Source organism: Somniosus microcephalus, chromosome 22 (assembly GCF_052327205.1).
Source record: "Somniosus microcephalus isolate GS21.2 chromosome 22, FLI_Smic_1.0, whole genome shotgun sequence".
NCBI lineage: Eukaryota > Metazoa > Chordata > Chondrichthyes > Squaliformes > Somniosidae > Somniosus > Somniosus microcephalus.
Window position 1 is genome coordinate 49,224,710 of NC_141008.1, and position 19,502 is coordinate 49,244,211.

Below are 19,502 nucleotides of genomic sequence, written 5' to 3' on the forward strand. Positions count from 1 at the left end.
CCAGGGGCAAAACGGGCAAAGAGCAACTCACCTGGTCCAGCGAGATGGCGACAGCCTTCCACCAGACCAAAAGCGCCTTGGCCAACGCCACACTACTGGCCCACCCCATCCCAGGCGCCAAGACCACCCTCACCATGGACGCCTCGGATTACGCCGTCGGCGCTGTCCAGCAACAGTGGGTCGAAGGCGCGTGGCAGCCACTGGCATTTTTCAGCCGACAGCTGTGCAAGAACGAGCAGGCCTACAGCACGTTCGACAGAGAGCTCCTGGCCCTGTTCCTGGCAATCCGGCACTTCCGTTTCCTCCTGGAAGGCCGGCCGTTCACCGCATTCGTGGACCACAAGCCGCTCACTTTCGCCATGGCCAAAGTAACCGAACCCTGGTCCGCGCACCAACAGCGCCAACTCAACTTCATCTCGGAGTTCACCACGGACATCCGCCACGTCGCTGGCAAGGACAATTTGGTGGTCGACTGCCTCTCAAGACCCTCGCTCCACGCAGTGCACCTGGGCGTCGACTATGCCAGCATGGCGAGAGACCAGGCCGCCGACGCGGAGATCCAGGCCCTCAGGACGTCAACCACCAGCCTCACTCTGGCTGACATCCACTTCGACGCAGCTGCCACAACCCTCCTGTGCGACGTCTCAGTCCCCTCGCCTAGGCCGGTCGTCCCATCCGCCTGGCGCAAGCGAGTTTTCGACATCATCCACGGCCTCTCACATCCAGGGATGCGTGCGTCTCAGAAACTCATGTCCGCCAAGTTCGTCTGGCCTGGACTCCACAAGGATGTGAGAGACTGGACCAACACATGCATGGCGTGTCAGCGCGCTAAGGTCCAGCAGCACACCAAGGCGCCATTGGAGTGTTTCCCGGTGCCCGAGAGGCGTTTCGACCACGTCCACGTCGATCTGGTAGGCCCCTTGCCGCCGTCGCACGGTTTCACACACCTCACGATCGTCGACCGCACCACCAGATGGCCCGAGGCGGTTCCCCTCGTCTCCACCACCACGACCGACGTCGCGCGAGCATTCGTCTCGACATGGGTGGCCCGGTTCGGCGTGCCGACCGACATATCCTCGGACAGAGGCCCCCAGTTCACCTCCCACTTGTGGAATGCCATCACCGCCGGCCTCGGCACCAAGTTGCACAGGACAACAGCCTACCACCCGCAGGCCAACGGGCTCTGCGAGCGCTTTCATCGTTCCTTGAAAGCCTCCCTCCGTGCCAGCCTGGCCGACACCAGCTGGATCGACAAACTTACAAACAAAGACGACAGATTTACAGACAACTGAAGGCTGAGGTCCAACAAAAAACGTGTGACCTAAAGAACAGATGGTGGGTGGAAAGAGCGCAGGAGATCCAGCAACTAGCCGACAACCATGATGTGCATGGATTCTTTAGTGCAGTCAAGACCATCTACGGCCCAAGCACCCAAGGACCTATCCCGCTGAGAGCCAAGAACGGTGAGGTACTCATCAAGGACAGAGAGGCAGACAGTGCCCGCTGGAAGGAGCACTTCGAAGATCTCCTCAACCAAGACTCCGTCTTTGACGTGAGTGTCCTTGGCTCCATTCCACAGCATGCTATCCGACACTATCTCGGCACAATCCCAGCCCGGCATGAGATAGAAAAGGTCATCTGACAACTGAAAAACAACAAGCCTTCCGGAGCAGATGAAATCCCCACCGAAGTAATAAAGCATAGCGGAGAAGTCGAATCCAGGACCTTATCTCCCTTATCTGGAAGAAGGAGAGCATGCTGGGGGGATTTCAGAGACGCCGTAATCGTGACCATCTTCAGGAAAGGAGACAAGTCCGATTGTGGTAATTACAGAGGAGTTTCCCTGTTGTCTGCCAACACTCAGCAGGAAATACTCAGCAGGCCAGGCAGCATCCGTGGAGAGAGAAACAGAGTTAACGTTTCAGGTCTGGGACCCTTCATCAGAACTGGAAAAAGCTGGAGATGTAACAGATATTAAGCAGGTGCAGAGACAGACAGGGGGGGGGGTGTTTAGGAGGGAGGAAGGAATTGAAAGAACACCCTGTACTTTTGTAAAAGGCAGGAAAGATAAAATGTTGCAAATGGGAATGGCAAAAATCATACTGCATGAAAAATGGGGGCAGGGATAATTATCTGAAATTGTTGAACTCAATGTTGAGTCCGGCAGACTGCAAAGTGCCCAATCGAAAGATGAGGTGCTGTTCCTCGAGCTTACATTGAGCTTCATTGGCACAATGCAATAGCCCGAGGACAGAGAGATCAGAGTGGGAGTGAAGCGGTGAATTAAAGTGACAGGCGACCGGAAGCTCAGGGTCACCCGTACGGACTGAACGGAGGTGTTCCGCAAAGCGGTCACCCAATCTGCGTTTGGTCTCCCCAATGTAGAGGAGACCGCATCGTGAGCAGCGAATACAGTATATTAAATTGCAACAAGTACAAGTAAATCGCTGTTTCACCTGGAAGGGGTGTTTGGGGCCCTGGACAGTGGGAAGGGAGGAGGTAAAAGGGCATGTGTTGCATCTCCTGCGCTTGCACGGGAAGGTGCCAGGTGAAGGAGCAGGGCTGTTGGGGGTGATTGAGGAGCTAAGGGTGGTGCTGTTGTTGTTTGGCGAACCGACCTCTACCATGCAGAAGCTGAACGCCAACTCTCCAACATCTCCTCCTACCTCCGCCTGGACCATAACCCCACTAGCAAACATCAAGCCATTGTTTCCAAGTGTGTCACTGACCTCATCTCCTCTGGAGATCTTCCCTCCATGGCCGCCAACCTCATAGTCCCCCAACCCCGCACAGCCCGCTTCTACCTCCTTCCCAAGATCCACAAACAGGACTGCCCTGGTAGACCCATCGTTTCAGTCTGTTCTTGCCCCACGGAACTTATCTCTTCCTATCTCGACTCTATTTTTTCTCCCCTTGTCCAGTCTCTTCCCACCTACATCCACGACTCTTCCGACGCCCTCCGTCACTTTAACAGTTTCCAGTTTCCTGGCCCCAACCGTCTCCTTTTCATTATGGATGTCCAATCCCTCTACACCTCTATCCCCCACCAGGACGGCCTTCGGGCACTCCGTTTCTTCCTTGAACAGGGGCCCAACCAGTCCCCATCCACCACCACCCTCCTCCGCCTGGCTGAACTTGTTCTCACATTGAACAACTTCTCCTTTGACTCCACTCACTTCCTCCAAATTAAAAGTGTTGCTGTGGGTACCCGCATGGGCCCTAGCTCTGCCTGCCTGTTCATGGGATATGTGGAACATTCTTTGTTCCAGTCCTACTCAGGTCCCCTCCCTCACCTCTTTTTCCGATACATCGATGACTGTATTGGTGCCGTTTCCTGCTCTCGCCCTGAACTAGATAAGTTCATTCACTTTACTTCCAATTTCCACCCTTCCCTCACCTTCACATGGTCCATCTCCGACTCTTCCCTTCCCTTCCTTGACTTCTCCGTCTCCATTTCTGGCGATCGGCTTTCAACAAACATCCACTACAAGCCCACCGACTCCCACAGCTACCTGGACTACACTTCCTCCCACCCCGCTTCCTGTAAGGACTCTATTCCATTCTCCCAGTTTCTCCGTTTCCGCCGCGTCTGTTCTGACGATGCCACCTTCCATACTAGTGCTTCTGACATGTCTTCCTTTTTCCTCAACCGAGGATTCCCCTCTACCGTGGTTGACACGGCCCTTGACCGTGTCCGTTCTATTTCCCGCACTTCTGCTCTCACCCCTGCCCCTCCCTCCCAGAACCATGATAGGGTTCCTCTTGTCCTCACCTTTCACCCCACCAGCCTCCACATTCAACGGATCATCCTCCGCCATTTCCGCCACCTCCAACGTGATCCCACTACCAAACACATCTTCCTCTCACCTCCCCTTTCAGCATTCCGAAGGGACCGCTCCCTCCGCGACACCTTGGTCCACTCCTCAATCACCCCCAACAGCCCTGCTCCTTCACCTGGCACCTTCCCGTGCAAGCGCAGGAGATGCAACACATGCCCTTTTACCTCCTCCCTTCCCACTGTCCAGGGCCCCAAACACCCCTTCCAGGTGAAACAGCAATTTACTTGTACTTCTTGCAATTTAATATACTGTATTCGCTGCTCACGATGCGGTCTCCTCTACATTGGGGAGACCAAACGCAGATTGGGTGACCGCTTTGCGGAACACCTCCGTTCAGTCCGTACGCGTGACCCTGAGCTTCCGGTCGCCTGTCACTTTAATTCACCGCTTCACTCCCACTCTGATCTCTCTGTCCTCGGGCTATTGCATTGTGCCAATGAAGCTCAATGTAAGCTCGAGGAACAGCACCTCATCTTTCGATTGGGCACTTTGCAGTCTGCCAGACTCAACATTGAGTTCAACAATTTCAGATAATTATCCCTGCCCCCATTTTTCATGCAGTATGATTTTTGCCATTCCCATTTGCAACATTTTATCTTTCCTGCCTTTTACAAAAGTACAGGGTGTTCTTTCAATTCCTTCCTCCCCTCCTAACCCCACCCCGCTGTCTCTGCACCTGCTTAATATCTGTTACATCTCCAGCTTTTTCCAGTTCTGATGAAGGGTCCCAGACCTGAAACGTTAACTCTGTTTCTCTCTCCACGGATGCTGCCTGGCCTGCTGAGTATTTCCGGGAAATTGTTCAATCTCCGTCGCCTTCAGTCCAGAAGCAAGATTGCCCCAACCTCTGTTATTGAATGACAGTATGCAGAAACTTGTGTTTGTGAACACTTGGAGGCCGAACTCCAAACCATCGTTGACTCCTTCACTGAAGTGTACGAGAGACTGGGCCTTACATTAAACATCCGAAAGACAAAGATTCTTTACCAACCTGCTCCCGCTGCCCCCCGACTATCAAAATCCATGACGAGACCTTGGACAGTGTGGACTACTTTCCATACCTTGGGAGCCATCTGTCAGTGAGGGTGGACATCGATGACTAAATCCAACACCACCTTCAGTGTGCCAGTGTAGCCTTTGGCCGCCTGAGGAAAAGAGTGTTTGAAGACCAGGACCTCAAACCCGGCACCAAGCTGATGGTCTACAGAGCAGCAGTGATACCCGCCCTGCTGTATGCCTGAGACATGGACCATGCACAGCAGGCACCTCAAAGCACTGTAGAGGTACCACCAACGCTGCCTCCACAAGATTCTGCAAATCTATTGGCAGGATAGGCGCACCAACGTCAGTGTTCTCGCTCAGGCCAACATCCCCCAGCATTGAGGCATTGATCACACTCAATTAGCTCCGATGGATGGGCCACATCGTCCGCATGCCCGATACAAGACTCCCGAAACAAGCGCTCTACTCCAAGCTCCGTCACGGCAAGCGATTTCCAGGAGGGCAGAGAAAACGCTTCAAGGATGTCCTCAAAGTCTCCTTGGAAAAATGTAACCTCCTCATCGACTGCTGGGAATCCCTGGCCCAAGACCGTGCAAACTGGAGGAGAAGCGCTCGAGAAGGCGGCCAACACTTTAACTTTCTTCATGGGCAGCACGTGGAGGCCAAGTACAAACAGCGGAAGGAGCATCTGACAAACTAAGCACTCCACCCACTTGTCCCTTCAACCACTACCTGCCCCACCTGTGGCAAAGCCTGTAGATTCCGCATAGGACTCATTCGTCACCTTAGAACCCACAATATTGGAGTGGAAGCAAGTCACCCTCGACTCTGGGGGACTGCCTAAGAAGAAGATGATTGGTGGCCGTGCCTTCAGCTGCCGAGGCCCTAAGCTCTTGAATTCCCTCCCTAAACCTCTCCGCCTCTCTTTCTTCTTTTAAGACGCTCCTTAAAGCCTACCTCTTTGACCAAGTTGCGTCAGCCGTGGCTCAGTGGGTAGCACTCTCGCCTCTGAGTCAGAAGGTTGTGGGTTCAGGTCCCACTCCAGGGACTTCAGCACAAAAATCTAGGCTGACACTCCAGTGCAGTACTGAGGCAGCGCTGTACTGTTGGAGGGGCTGTCTTTCGGATGAGAGGTTAAACCGAGGCCCCGTCTGCTCTCTCAAGTGGACGTAAAAGATCCCATGACACTATTTCGAAGAAGAGCAGGGAAGTTATCCCCGGTGTCCTGGTCAATATTTATCCCTCAATCAACATCACTATAAACATTACCTGGTCATTATCACATTACTGTTTGTGGGAGCTTGCTGTGCGCAAATTGGCTGCTGCGTTTCCCACATTACAACATTGGCTACATTTTAAAAAGTACTTCATTGGCTGTAAGGAGATTTGGGATGTCTTGAGGTCGTGAAAGGGGCTATAGAAACACAAGTCTTTTTCTTTTTTAAGACGCATCGTAAAACTTACCTCTTTGACCTGCCCTAGTATCTCTTTATGTGGCTCGGTGTCAAATCTTTTGTATCATAACACTCCCGTGAAGTGCCTTAAGATGTTTTACTACATTAAAGGCGCTGTATAAATCATACCTTTCAGCCAATGTCCCAGACTCCTCCATCACCATCCCTGGGGATGTCCTGTCCCACCGGCAGCACAGACCCACCAGGGGTGGTGGCACAGTGGTATACAGTTGGGTGGGCATGGCCCTGGGAGTCCTCAACATTGACTCTGGACCCCATGAAGTCTCATGGTTTTAGGTCAAGCATGGGCAAGGAAACCTCCTGCTGATTACCACCTACCACCCTCCCTCAGCTGATGAATCAGTACTCCTCCATGTTGAACACCACTTGGAAGAAGCACTGAGAGTAGTAAGGGCACAGAATGTACTCTGGGTGGGGGACTTCAATGTCCATCACCAAGAGTGGCTCAGTAGCACCACTACTGACCGAGTCCTGAAGGACATAACTGCCAGTCTGAGCCTGCGACAGGTGGTGAGAATCAACACGAGGGGAAAAACCTACTTGACCTCATCCTTACCAATCTACCTGTCGCAGATGCATCTGTCCATGACAGCATTGGCAGCAGTGACCATCGCACAGTCATTGTGGAGACGAAGTCCCATCTTCACACTGAGAACACCCTCCATCGTGTTGTGTGGCACTACCACCGTGCTAAATGGGATAGATTCAGAACTGATCTAGCAGCTCAAAACTGGGCATCCATGAGGTGCTGTGGGCCATCAGCAGCAGAATTGTATTCCACCACAATCTGTAACCTCATGATCCGGCATATCCCTCACTCTACCATTACCACCAACCCTGGTTCAACAAGGAGTGTAGAAGAGCATGCCAGGAGCAGCACCAGGCATACCTAAAATGAGGTGCCAACCTGGGGAAGCTGCAACACAGGACTACATGCATGCTATAGACAGGGCTAAGCAATCCCACAATCAATGGATCAGATCAAAGCTCTGCAGTCCTGCCACATCCAGTTGTGAATGGTGGTGGATCATTAAACAACTAATGGGAGGAGGAGGCTCCAAGAATATCCCCATCCTCAATGATGGTGGAGCCAAGCACGTGAGTGCAAAAGACAAGGATGAAGCATTTGCAACCAACTTCAGCCAGAAGTGCCAAGTGGATGCTCCATATCGGCCTACTCCCGAGGTCCCCACCATCACAGAAGCCAGAATCAAGAAACGGCTGAGCGCACTGGATACAGCAAAGGCTATGGGCCCTGACAACATCCTGGCTATCGTGCTGAAGACTTGTGCTCCAGAACTAGCTGCGCCTCTAGCCAAGCTGTGCCAGTACAGTGACAACAATGGCATCTATCTGACAATGTGGAAAACTGCCCAGGTATGTCCTGTCCACAAAAAGCAGGACAAATCCAACCCGACCAATTACCGCCCCATCAGTCTACACTCAATCGTCAGCAAAGTGATGGAAGGTGTCATCGACAGTGCTATCTAGCAGCACTTATTCACCAATAACCTGCTCACTGATGCCCAGTTTGGGTTCTACCAAGACCACTCAGCTCCTGACCTCATTGCAGCCTTGGTCCAAATATGGACAAAGGAGCTGAATTCCAGAGGTGAGGTGAGAGTGACTGCCCTTGACATCAAGGCAGCATTTGACCAAGTCTGGCATCAAGGAGCCCTAGTAAAACTGAAGTCAATGGGAATCTGGGGGAAAACGCTCCACTGGCTGGAGTCATACCTAGCGCAAAGGAAGGTGGTTGTGGTGGTTGAAGGTCAATCATCACAGCCCCAGGACGTCCCTGCAGGAGTTTCTCAGGGCAGTGTCCTAGGCCCAACTATTTTCAGCTGCTTCATCAATGACCTTCCCTCCAACATAAGGTCAGAAATGGGGATGTTTGCTGATGATTGCACAGTGTTCAGCGCCATTCACAATACCTCGGATAATGAAGCAGTCCATGCCCGCATGCAACAAGACCTGGACGACGTTCAGCCTTGGGCTGATAAGTGGCAGGTAACATTCGCGCCACACAAGTGCCAGGCAATGACTATCTCCAACAAGCGAGCATCTAACCACCTCCCCTTGACATTCATTGGCATTACCATCGCTGAATCCCCCACTATCAACATCCTGGGGGTCACCATTGACCAGAAACTTAACTGGACCAGCCACATAAATACTGTGGCAATAAGAGCAGGTCAGAGGCTAGGTATTCTGCGGCGAGTGTCTCACCTCCTGACTCCCCAAAGCCTTTCATAGAAACATAACATAGAAGATAGGAGCAGGAGTAGGCCATTCGGCCCTTTGAGCCTGCTCCGCCATTCAACGAGATCATGGCTGATCATCCAAACCCTAGCACCCGGTCCCTACACCGACAGCCATCCCACCCAAGCCCTATCCCCGTAACCCCACGTATTTAATCCCCCCTAACACTAAGGGTCAATTTTTTTAAATTTTTTATCATGGTCAATCAACCTAACCCGCACATCTTTGGACTGTGGGAGGAAACCGGAGCACCCGGAGGAAACCCCATGCAAACACGGGGAGAATGTGCAAACTCCACACAGACAGCCACCCGAGGCCAAATTTGAACCCGGGTCCCTGGCGCTGTGAGGCAACAGTGCTAACCACTATGCCACCGTGCTGCCCATCTACAAGGCACAAGTAAGGAGTGTGATGGAATACTCTCCACTTGCCTGGATGAGTGCAGCTCCAACACTCAAGAAGCTCAACACCATCCAGGACAAAGCAGCCCGCTTGATTGGCACCCCATCCACCACCTTAAACATTCACTCCCTCCACCCCCGGCGTACCGTGGCTGCAGTGCGTACCATCTACAAGATGTACTGCAGCAACTCACCAAGGCTTCTTCGACAGCACCTCCCAAACCCGCGACCTCTTCCACCTAGAAGGACAAGGGCAGCAGGCGCATGGGAACACCACCACCTCCAAGTTCCCCGCCAAGTCACACACCATCCTGACTTGGAAATATAATCGGCCGATCCTTCATGGACAACATAGAGTAGGCACGTCAAAGCGCTGGAGAAGTATCACCAACGCTGCCGCCATAAAATCCTCTCTCCACTGATGCTGCCTGACTTGTTGGGTATTTCCAGCATTTGCAGTATTTTGTTTTTGGACCAATCAGAAATCTCATCTTGTCCTCCAAGTTGACCAGTCAGAAATCAGGTCATAGAAACATAGAAACACAGAAGATAGGAGCAGGAGTAGGCCATTCGGCCCCTCGAGCCTGTTCTGCCATGCAATGAGATCATGGCTGATCATCCAAATTCAGTACCCTGTCCCTGCCTTCTCCCCATATCCCTTGATCCCTTTAGCCTTAAGAAATATATCCAACTCCTTCTTGAATATATTTAATGAACTGGCCTCCACCGCCCTCTGTGGCAGAGAATTCCACAGGTTCACCACTCTCTGGGTGAAGAAATTCCTCATCGTCTCAGTCCTAAATGGCTTACCCCTTATCCTTAGACTATGACCCCTGGTTCTGGACTCCCCGGCCATCGGAAACATCCTTCCTGCATCTAGTCTGTTCAGGCGTGACAGAATTTTATAGGTTTTGATGAGATCCCCTCTCAACCTTCTAAACTCCAGTGAGTATAAGCCCAATTGACACAATCTCTCCTCATACGTCATTCCTGCCATCCCAGGTATCAGCCTGGTGAATCTTCGCTGCACTCCTTCCATGGCAAGAACATCCTTCCTCAGATAAGGCGACCAAAACTGCACACAATACTTAAGGTGCGGTCTCACCAAGGCCCTGCACAACTGCAGCAAGACATCCTTGTTCCTGTACTCGAACCCTCTTGCTACGAAGGCCAACATACCATTTGCCTTCTTAACCGACTGCTGCAGCTGCATGCTTACCTTCAGCGACTGGTGCACAAGGACACCCAGATCTCGTTGCACTTCCCCTTTTCCCAATCTATTGCCGTTCAAATAATAATCTGTCTTCCTGTTTTTGCCACCAAAGTGGATAACCTCACATTTATCCACATTATAGTGCATTTGCCATGTTTCTGCACAATCACCCAACCTGTCCAAATCGTACTGGAGTTTCACGACATCCTCCTCACAGCATACCCTCCCACCCAGCTTTGTGTCATCTGCAAATTTGGAGATATTACATCCAATTCCCTCGTCCAGATCATCATTAATATATAGCAGGTCTTGTCCTGCTAGGGGACCAATCAGAAATCAGGTCTTGTCCTGCAAGGTGACCAATCAGGAATCTGGGCTTGTCCTCCAAGAGAACGAATCAGAAATTAGGTGTTGCAAATAAACGCGACCCACTTTGGGTGTGGCTGCGCGATGATGCAACCGCGTCGGAAACGTATATGCGCTTGCGCGATGACGCAACCGCGTCGGAAACGTATATGCGCTTGCGCGATGACGCAACCGCGTCGGAAACGTATATGCGCTTGCGCGATGACGCAACCGCGTCGGAAACGTATATGCGCTTGCGCGATGACGCAACCGCGTCGGAAACGTATATGCGCTTGCGCGATGACGCAATCGCGTCGGATACATGTGAGCGCGCACGGGCGCGTTGACGCAGGAGGCCAGGTTACGGGCTTTGCCCAAACGGCCAGGAGATCAACAATACCCGGCGAAGCGGCCGCGGCTCAACCAGGAGCGGAGGAGAGAATGTGGACCGAAGGCCTGTTCTCGCTGCGGGTCAGCGTGCACGCGGACCAGGGCGGCCGGCGCTACATGGAGGACGTGACCCAGGTGGTGATCGAGCCCCAGCCCGGGCCCGGGGAGCCGGAGAGCGGCCAGGAGCAGCAGCCGGAGTTGGAGCCGGAGCCGCCGGGGGAGGAGCAGCAGCAGCGGGAGGAAGAGGAAGCGGCGGGCACTCGGCCCCGGCCCCGGCCCGGGGTGGCCTTCTTCGCCGTCTTCGACGGGCACGGCGGCCGGGAAGCGGCGGCTTTCGCCCGCGACAACCTCTGGAAATGTATCAAGAAGCAGCGGGGGTTCCTGTCCGAGGATCCCGGGGAGTTTAGCGGCGCCATCCGCAAAGGCTTCGTCGCCTGTCACTACGCCATGTGGAAGAAACTCCGTGAGTACCCAGGCACTCAGAACAATAAAAATAACATAAAACCCACAATAATAACGATGCTAATAATCGGGAGCGCCGGGCGGCTCCGCCCGCGACATTGTTACAATTCAGCGGCAACAATCCGACTCGCGAATTGTAACAATGTCCCAACATTCGCTCCGCTCCGCCCGGCTCCTCATTGTGGAATCGGTTCGCTTCTCACTATCTGTGTGTGTTTCAATATATTGTTTGTATGTTTTCTGGGGGTTCTGACCCTGTTACATCTCTTTCACTCCCTTCTTCCCTCGCCACCTTTTGGATTAAAATGGGGATTTCACCGGCCGTCAGAGTCAGTTTCAGCCGCGGGTTTTTTGTTTTTGTTGTTGATTTCATGTCCCAATTTCTCCCCCCAAAAAATAGTAATGGGGGTTTGTGATGAGCTGAGCTGATTGTGGCGACTGCAGCCGCTGACTTGTTGGTTGGGAAACATTTCAACCTTTGCCTTTTTAGTGCAGTTTGCTAACTCGCCCAGCATATTGGGGAATTAATTTCACCACATTCAGGGAGTGACGTGTGTGTTGTGGTATAATCCCTATTATTTAACTACTATATAGACTAATGGTGATCAAAGAGGTTTTGGGACACAAGGTCGTGAAATGTTAAATCTAACTCGGGGGTCTCGCTCCTTCCCTTGCCCAGCAGCCCAGGCGGTCACTAACTCTCCCTCTCTCTCGTTTTCTCCCACTTCTACTGCAGTTACCGGGTGTCTGGCCCCTGTCGGGGTTTTAGAATTGAATCCGAATGATGCTTTATCCGCTCTCCCTTCAAATTGTGACACTTTAAAAAAAAAGTGGCGGTTGGTTTCCAAGGCGCCAAACAGGCGCAGACTGAGCAATCTATCCGTTCCGACCATTAATTACAACTTCAAAAAGTAACTCATTGGTTGTAAAGCGCTTTGGGGAGGGACGTCCCGAGGTGCTGTGTAAATGCGAGTCTTTCTTTCCACTCGCATCAAGCGCTGGTTTTTCCACTAGAATTAGAATTTTTAAAATAAAATGTAACACGGTTGCAATCTAACAAATAGAAACGAATTTCAGCCTCGCATCTGTCTAAGATCCAGCTGTGTGACACTAGCCAAGTTTGGATCAATCCGATTTCACGGGTTGGGAGAATATTGATGGGCGATTTCTAAAGTGAAAATGACATCATAACTACACCTTGCATTTATATAGCGCCTCTACGTAGTAAAACGTCTCAAGGCCATTTCACAGGAGTATTGTAAGACAGACAAATTTGACGCGGCTGGATTAATAGCAGTTGCTAATATTGTGGCGGTGACTGTCCTTTAAAGATAGAGAGGGGAGGGTTTCCCTTGGCTGTGAGGGGGGTGGGTTATGGGGTGAACACTGACTCTCCCGATGGGGGTTTATGGGGTGAACACTGACTCTCCCGATGGGGGTTTATGGGGTGAACACTGACTCTCCCGATGGGGGTTTATGGGGTGAACACTGACTCTCCCGATGGGGGTTTATGGGGTGAACACTGACTCTCCCGATGGGGGTTTATGGGGTGAACACTGACTCTGTCCCGATGGGGGTTTATGGGGTGAACACTGACTCTCCCGATGGGGGTTTATGGGGTGAACACTGACTCTCCCGATGGGGGTTTATGGGGTGAACACTGACTCTGTCCTGATGGTGGGGGGGGGGGGTGCTGTTTCGGAGTTCGATATTTTGCCCATGGAACATTCAGACACTTTTTTGAAGCAAACGCGGTGCGTGGAGCGTGCAGCCCAGATTGACAGCTCCCGGCCAATCAGCGGGCACGCTGCCTGATTTGAGGGGGGCGGAGACGTGGCCCGAGCCGGCCAGTGGGAGCGGGTGGAGGGGTGGCAGCCGCTGTGTATCTTTTGGGCGATGATGTCATGGTGTGCGCACGCGTGGGTTGCCAAGGCTGCTGCTCGGAGATATGCAAATCTCACCCAAATCAAGTGAAAGATAAGGATTGACGGTCCAAAGCTTCTGTTGGCCAATGCTCTCCCTGTCGATCTGCATCCACAAGTACCTTCTACCATAAGAGCTCCTCTTTCTCATTTCAAGCAGTGTGTTTCCCACCCCCACTCGCCCACCGCCGGGATATTTAAATGTTCCGATCTCCCTCCTGACTACAGCCATGGCTCCTGCTGCCGATTTGAATTCCCCCTGCCCTGTATCAACTCTGCTGGGCTGTTTCTGGTTTTACATAGGCAGGTGGGAGCCAGGACTGTGGTCTGGAGAGGATTTATTAGCACCTTGTCTCTTCTCCATTAGGATGCTCCTTAAAATTTAACTCTTTGACCAGCTTTTGGTCACCTGTACTTGTCTGGCTCATTGTCGATTTATGACTGCTATTCCAACACTCTCCAAGCTGGCCTCTCAGCCTTGCACACTCCCTAAACTCATCCCTAAACTCTGCTGCCCGTGTCCTAACTCATACCAAGCCCCATTCACCCATCACCCCTGTGCTCGCTGACCTATGTTGGCTCCCGGTTAAGCAACGCCTTGATTTTAAAATTCTCATTTGTGTTTTCAGATCCCTTCAGAGCCTCCTTGTCAGTTGATTTGAATAATAAAATTCTATCCCTCCAAATTTGCCTTATGTTTGGAGTGTTTTGAATAGTGTAACACTGTGGTACAGTACTGGTGGGTACAGGTCCGTCACTGTATAACACTGGGGTACAGTACTGGTGGGTACAGGTCCAGCACTGTATAACACTTGGGTACAGTACTGGTGGGTACAGGTCCGTCACTGTATAACACTTGGGTACAGGTCTGTCACTGTACAGGAAACTTTGTGATATCCGGCACCGACGGGACCGAGCTGTTGCCGTCCCATCAAAACTGCCGGACAAACCAGCACTAATGTTAAAACATACGGAAGCTTTTGAGCTCCGTATCTAGCAACAAACCCTGTGCTTCTAAACAGTCGGCCGTAGCTTGCAAGCATCTCTAGCTAAGCAACAGCTTTAGCTAGACCTTGCAGAGCCTGACTAGTGGGGAAAAAAAGCAACGAAAAGAAAAAAAAACTTACTGAACCGACTCCTGAATTTTGCCGGTGGCTCGAGCATTCCGGACAGTTAACCTCCGGATAAACCAAAGTTTCCTGTATGACACTGTGGTACAGTACTGGTGGGCACAGGTCTGTCACTGTATAACACTGTGGTACAGTACTGGTGGGTACAGGTCTGTCACTGTATAACACTGGTACAGTACTGGTGGGTACAGGTCTGTCACTGTATAACACTGGGATACAGTACTGGTGGGTACAGGTCTGTCACTGTATAACACTGTGGTACAGTACTGGTGGGTACAGGTCTGTCACTGTATAACACTGGGGCACAGTACTGGTGGGTACAGGTCTGTCACTATAACACGGGGCACAGTACTGGTGGGTACAGGTCTGTCACTAACACTGGGATACAGTATTGGTGGGTACAGGTCTGTCACTATAACACTGGGGGTACAGTATTGGTGGGTACAGGTCTGTCACTAACACTGGGATACAGTACTGGTGGGTACAGGTCTGTCACAACACTGGGATACAGTACTGGTGGGTACAGGTCTGTCACAACACTGGGGTACAGTATTGGTGGGTACAGGTCTGTCACTAACACTGGGATACAGTACTGGTGGGTACAGGTCTGTCACAACACTGGGATACAGTACTGGTGGGTACAGGTCTGTCACTGTATAACACTGGGGTACAGTATTGGTGGGTACAGGTCTGTCACTGTATAACACTGGGATACAGTACTGGTGGGTACAGGTCTGTCACAACACTGGGATACAGTACTGGTGGGTACAGGTCTGTCACTGTATAACACTGGGGCACAGTACTGGTGGGTACAGGTCTGTCACTGTATAACACTGGGGTACAGTATTGGTGGGTACAGGTCTGTCACTATAACACTGGGGCACAGTACTGGTGGGTACAGGTCTGTCACTGTATAACACTGGTACAGTACTGGTGGGTACAGGTCTGTCACTGTATAACACTGGGATACAGTACTGGTGGGTACAGGTCTGTCACTGTATAACACTGGTACAGTACTGGTGGGTACAGGTCTGTCACTGTATAACACTGGGGCACAGTACTGGTGGGTACAGGTCTGTCACTATAACACGGGGCACAGTACTGGTGGGTACAGGTCTGTCACTAACACTGGGATACAGTATTGGTGGGTACAGGTCTGTCACTATAACACTGGGGTACAGTATTGGTGGGTACAGGTCTGTCACTAACACTGGGATACAGTACTGGTGGGTACAGGTCTGTCACAACACTGGGATACAGTACTGGTGGGTACAGGTCTGTCACAACACTGGGATACAGTATTGGTGGGTACAGGTCTGTCACAACACTGGGGTACAGTATTGGTGGGTACAGGTCTGTCACTAACACTGGGATACAGTACTGGTGGGTACAGGTCTGTCACAACACTGGGATACAGTACTGGTGGGTACAGGTCTGTCACTGTATAACACTGGGGTACAGTATTGGTGGGTACAGGTCTGTCACTGTATAACACTGGGATACAGTACTGGTGGGTACAGGTCTGTCACAACACTGGGATACAGTACTGGTGGGTACAGGTCTGTCACTGTATAACACTGGGGCACAGTACTGGTGGGTACAGGTCTGTCACTGTATAACACTGGGGTACAGTATTGGTGGGTACAGGTCTGTCACTGTATAACACTGGGGCACAGTACTGGTGGGTACAGGTCTGTCACTATAACACTGGGGCACAGTACTGGTGGGTACAGGTCTGTCACTGTATAACACGGGTACAGTATTGGTGGGTACAGGTCTGTCACTGTATAACACTGGGATACAGTACTGGTGGGTACAGGTCTGTCACTAACACTGGGATACAGTACTGGTGGGTACAGGTCTGTCACTGTATAACACTGGGGTACAGTATTGGTGGGTACAGGTCTGTCACTAACACTGGGATACAGTACTGGTGGGTACAGGTCTGTCACTGTATAACACTGGGGTACAGTATTGGTGCGCACAGCAAGCTCCCACGAACAGCAATGTGACAATGACCAGATAATCTGTTTTAGTGATGTTGATTGAGGGATAAATATTGGCCCAGGGCAGTGGGGAGCACTCCCCTGCTCCTCTTCGAATAGCGCCGTGTGATTTTTTACGTCCACCTGAGAGAGCAGACAGAGCCCCCGGTTTGACGGCACCTCTGACTGTGCAGCACCCCCTCAGCACTGCGCTGGGAGTGTCGGCCTGGCTGATGTGCTCAGGCCGCTGGAGCGGGGACTTCAAACCACAACCTTCTGACTCGGAGGCGCGACTGCTGCCCACTGAATCACGGCTGACACAAGGCGATCAAAACTAGTCCAGGGAGTTCCTGATTTACGCTGCAGGACAACCGGCCTCCTGTTCTTGGGTGATCTCCGCCCCAGACTTAAACAGCTCCAGCTCTCACTTGAAGGAACTCGGCGAATCGGCGCCCACCGCACGAGCCAGCAGCCTGTTCCAGAGGTCCACGATTCTCTAACGGACCTTCGGTTAGCTTTTTAAATCGCCTCCACATTGTGTAGACGGTGCGAGTGACCAATGATTCCTGTTGGTTTTTTCATTGGGTGCGCAGCCCATTCGGTTTTTCACGCATGCGCGGTTATTCCCATTGTTAAACCGATGAGCGGACTGCGCGGGACCTCCAGACCGCCATGCGGCCGCACAGCTTCGCGGGAACATTGCTAGTGACTAGCCGGTTATCTTTCTGCGGTTATCTTTTTTGGATTTTTCTGGCGCCAACCTATTTGTTTTTCTCATTATTAAAGGCGCACTATTTCACCCAACGTGCATTTGTCGGTATTGACTTTCATCTGCCCACTGTCCTATTTTCACAAAGGTCAAAGTCCTTCTGAGACGTTGGGTTTGGGTGGAACGAAAGACCGAGGGGGGGAGAGAGGCGAGGTGTTCCACAGTTTAGATGTCCCGGGGAGGAATTAGTTGGAAAGGAGATGAACTGAGACACTGCTCTTTTTGATATGTATTAATGACCTGGTCTTGGGTGCACTGGGCATCATTTCAAAGTTTGCAGATGACGTGAAACTGGGAAACGTACTAAACAGTGAGGAGGATAGTAACAGACTTTAGGAGCACCTAGACAGGCTGGTGGAATGGGCAGACAAATGGCAGATGAAGTTTAATGCAGAGAAGTGATTAATTTTGGGAGGAAGAATGAGGAGAGGCAATATAAGCTAAAGGGTACAATCCTAAAGGGGGTGCATGAACAGAGCCCTGGGGCGGGTGAATGCACACAAATCTTTCAAGATGGCAGAACAAGTTGAGAAGGCTGTTAAAAATAAAAAAGCATATGGGATCCTTGGCTTTATAAATATCTGGGGGCTTGTGCCAAAATTGGGAGAGCTGTCCCACAGACTAGTCAAGCAACAGCCTGACACAGTCATAATTACCGAATCATACCTTACAACCAATGTCCCAGACACCACCATCACCATCCCTGGGTATGTCCTGTCCCACCGGCAGGACAGACCTACCAGAGGTGGTGGCACCGTGGTATACAGTCGGGAGGGAGTAGCCCTGGGAGTCCTCAACATTGACTCAGCACCCCATGAGGTCTCATGGCATCAAGTCAAACATGGCAAGGAAACCTCCTGCTGGTTACCACCTACCGCCCTCCCTCAGCTGATGAATCAGTACTCCTCCATGTTGAACACCACTTGGAAGAAGCACTGAGAGCAGCAAGGGCACAGAATGTACTCTGGGTGGGGGACTTCAATGTCCATCACCAAGAGTGGCTCGGTAGCACCACAACTGACCGAGCTGGCCGAGTCCTAAAGGACATAGCTGCCAGACTGGGTCTGCGACAGGTGGTGAGGGAACCAACAAGAGGGAAAAACCTACTTGATCTCGTCCTCACCAATCTACCTGTTGCAGATGCATCTGTCCATGACAGCATTGGTGGAAGTGACCACCGCACAGTCCTTGTGGAGACGAAGTCCTGTCTTCATGTTGAGGATACCTTCCACCGTGTTGTGTGGCACTACCACCGTGCTAAATGGGACAGATTTCGAACAGATCTGGCAACTCAAAACTGGGCATCCATGAGGCGCTGTGGGCCATCAGCAGCAGCAGAATTGTATTCAACCACAATCTGTAACCTCATGGCCCGGCATATCCCTCACTCTACCATTACCATCAAGCCGGGAGATCAACCCTGGTTTAACGAAGAGTGCAGGAGAGCATGCCGGGAACAGCACCAGGCATACCGAAAAAATGAGGTGTCAACCTGGTGAGGCTACAACACAGGACTACTTGCATGCCAAACAACGGAAGCAACATGCGATAGACAGAGCTAAGCGATCTCACAACCATCGGATCAAATCAAAGCTCTGCAGTCCTGCCACATCCAGTCGTGAGTGGTGGTGGACAATTAAACAGTTAACAGGAGGAGGAGGCTCCAAAAATATCCCCATCCTCAATGATGGTGGAGCCCAGCGCGTGATTGCAAAAGACAAGGCTGAAGCATTTGCAACTATAATCAGCCAGAAGTGCCGAGTGGATGATCCATCTCGGCCTCCTCCTGAGGTCCCCAGCATCACAGATGCCAGTCTTCAGCCCATTCAATTCATTCCACGTGATGTCAAGAAACGGCTGAAGATACTGGATACTGCAAAGGCTATGGGCCCTGACAACATTCCGGCAATAGTACTGAAGACTTGTGCTCCAGAACTAGCTGCGCCCCTAGCCAAGCTGTTCCAGTACAGCTACAACACTGGCATCTACCCGGCAATGTGGAAAATTGCCCAAGTATGTCCTGTCTACAAAAAGCATGACAAATCCGACCCGGCCAATTACCGTCCCATCAGTCTACTCTCAATCATCAGCAAAGTGATGGAAGGTGTCGTCGACAGTGCTATCAAGCGGCACTTACTCAGCAATAACCTGCTAACTGACGCCCAGTTTGGGTTCCGCCAGGGCCACTCAGCTCCTGACCTCATTACAGCCTTGGTCCAAACATGGACAAAAGAGCTGAACTCAAGAGGTGAGGTGAGAGTGACTGCCCTTGACATCAAGGCAGCATTTGATCGAGTGTGGCATCAA

General features: G+C 51.7%; 1 protein-coding gene across 1 annotated transcript in view; it reads left to right on the forward strand.

Moving 5' to 3' along the window:
* Window positions 1-10,848: 10,848 nt before the first annotated feature.
* Window positions 10,849-19,502, forward strand: part of ppm1da (protein phosphatase, Mg2+/Mn2+ dependent, 1Da) — a 48,302-nt gene continuing 39,648 nt past the window's right edge. The window contains exon 1 of the mRNA XM_085964688.1: window positions 10,849-11,390. Coding sequence (XP_085820814.1) covers window positions 10,979-11,390 — 412 coding nt within the window. The 5' untranslated portion in view covers window positions 10,849-10,978. The remainder of the gene's footprint in view (window positions 11,391-19,502) is intronic.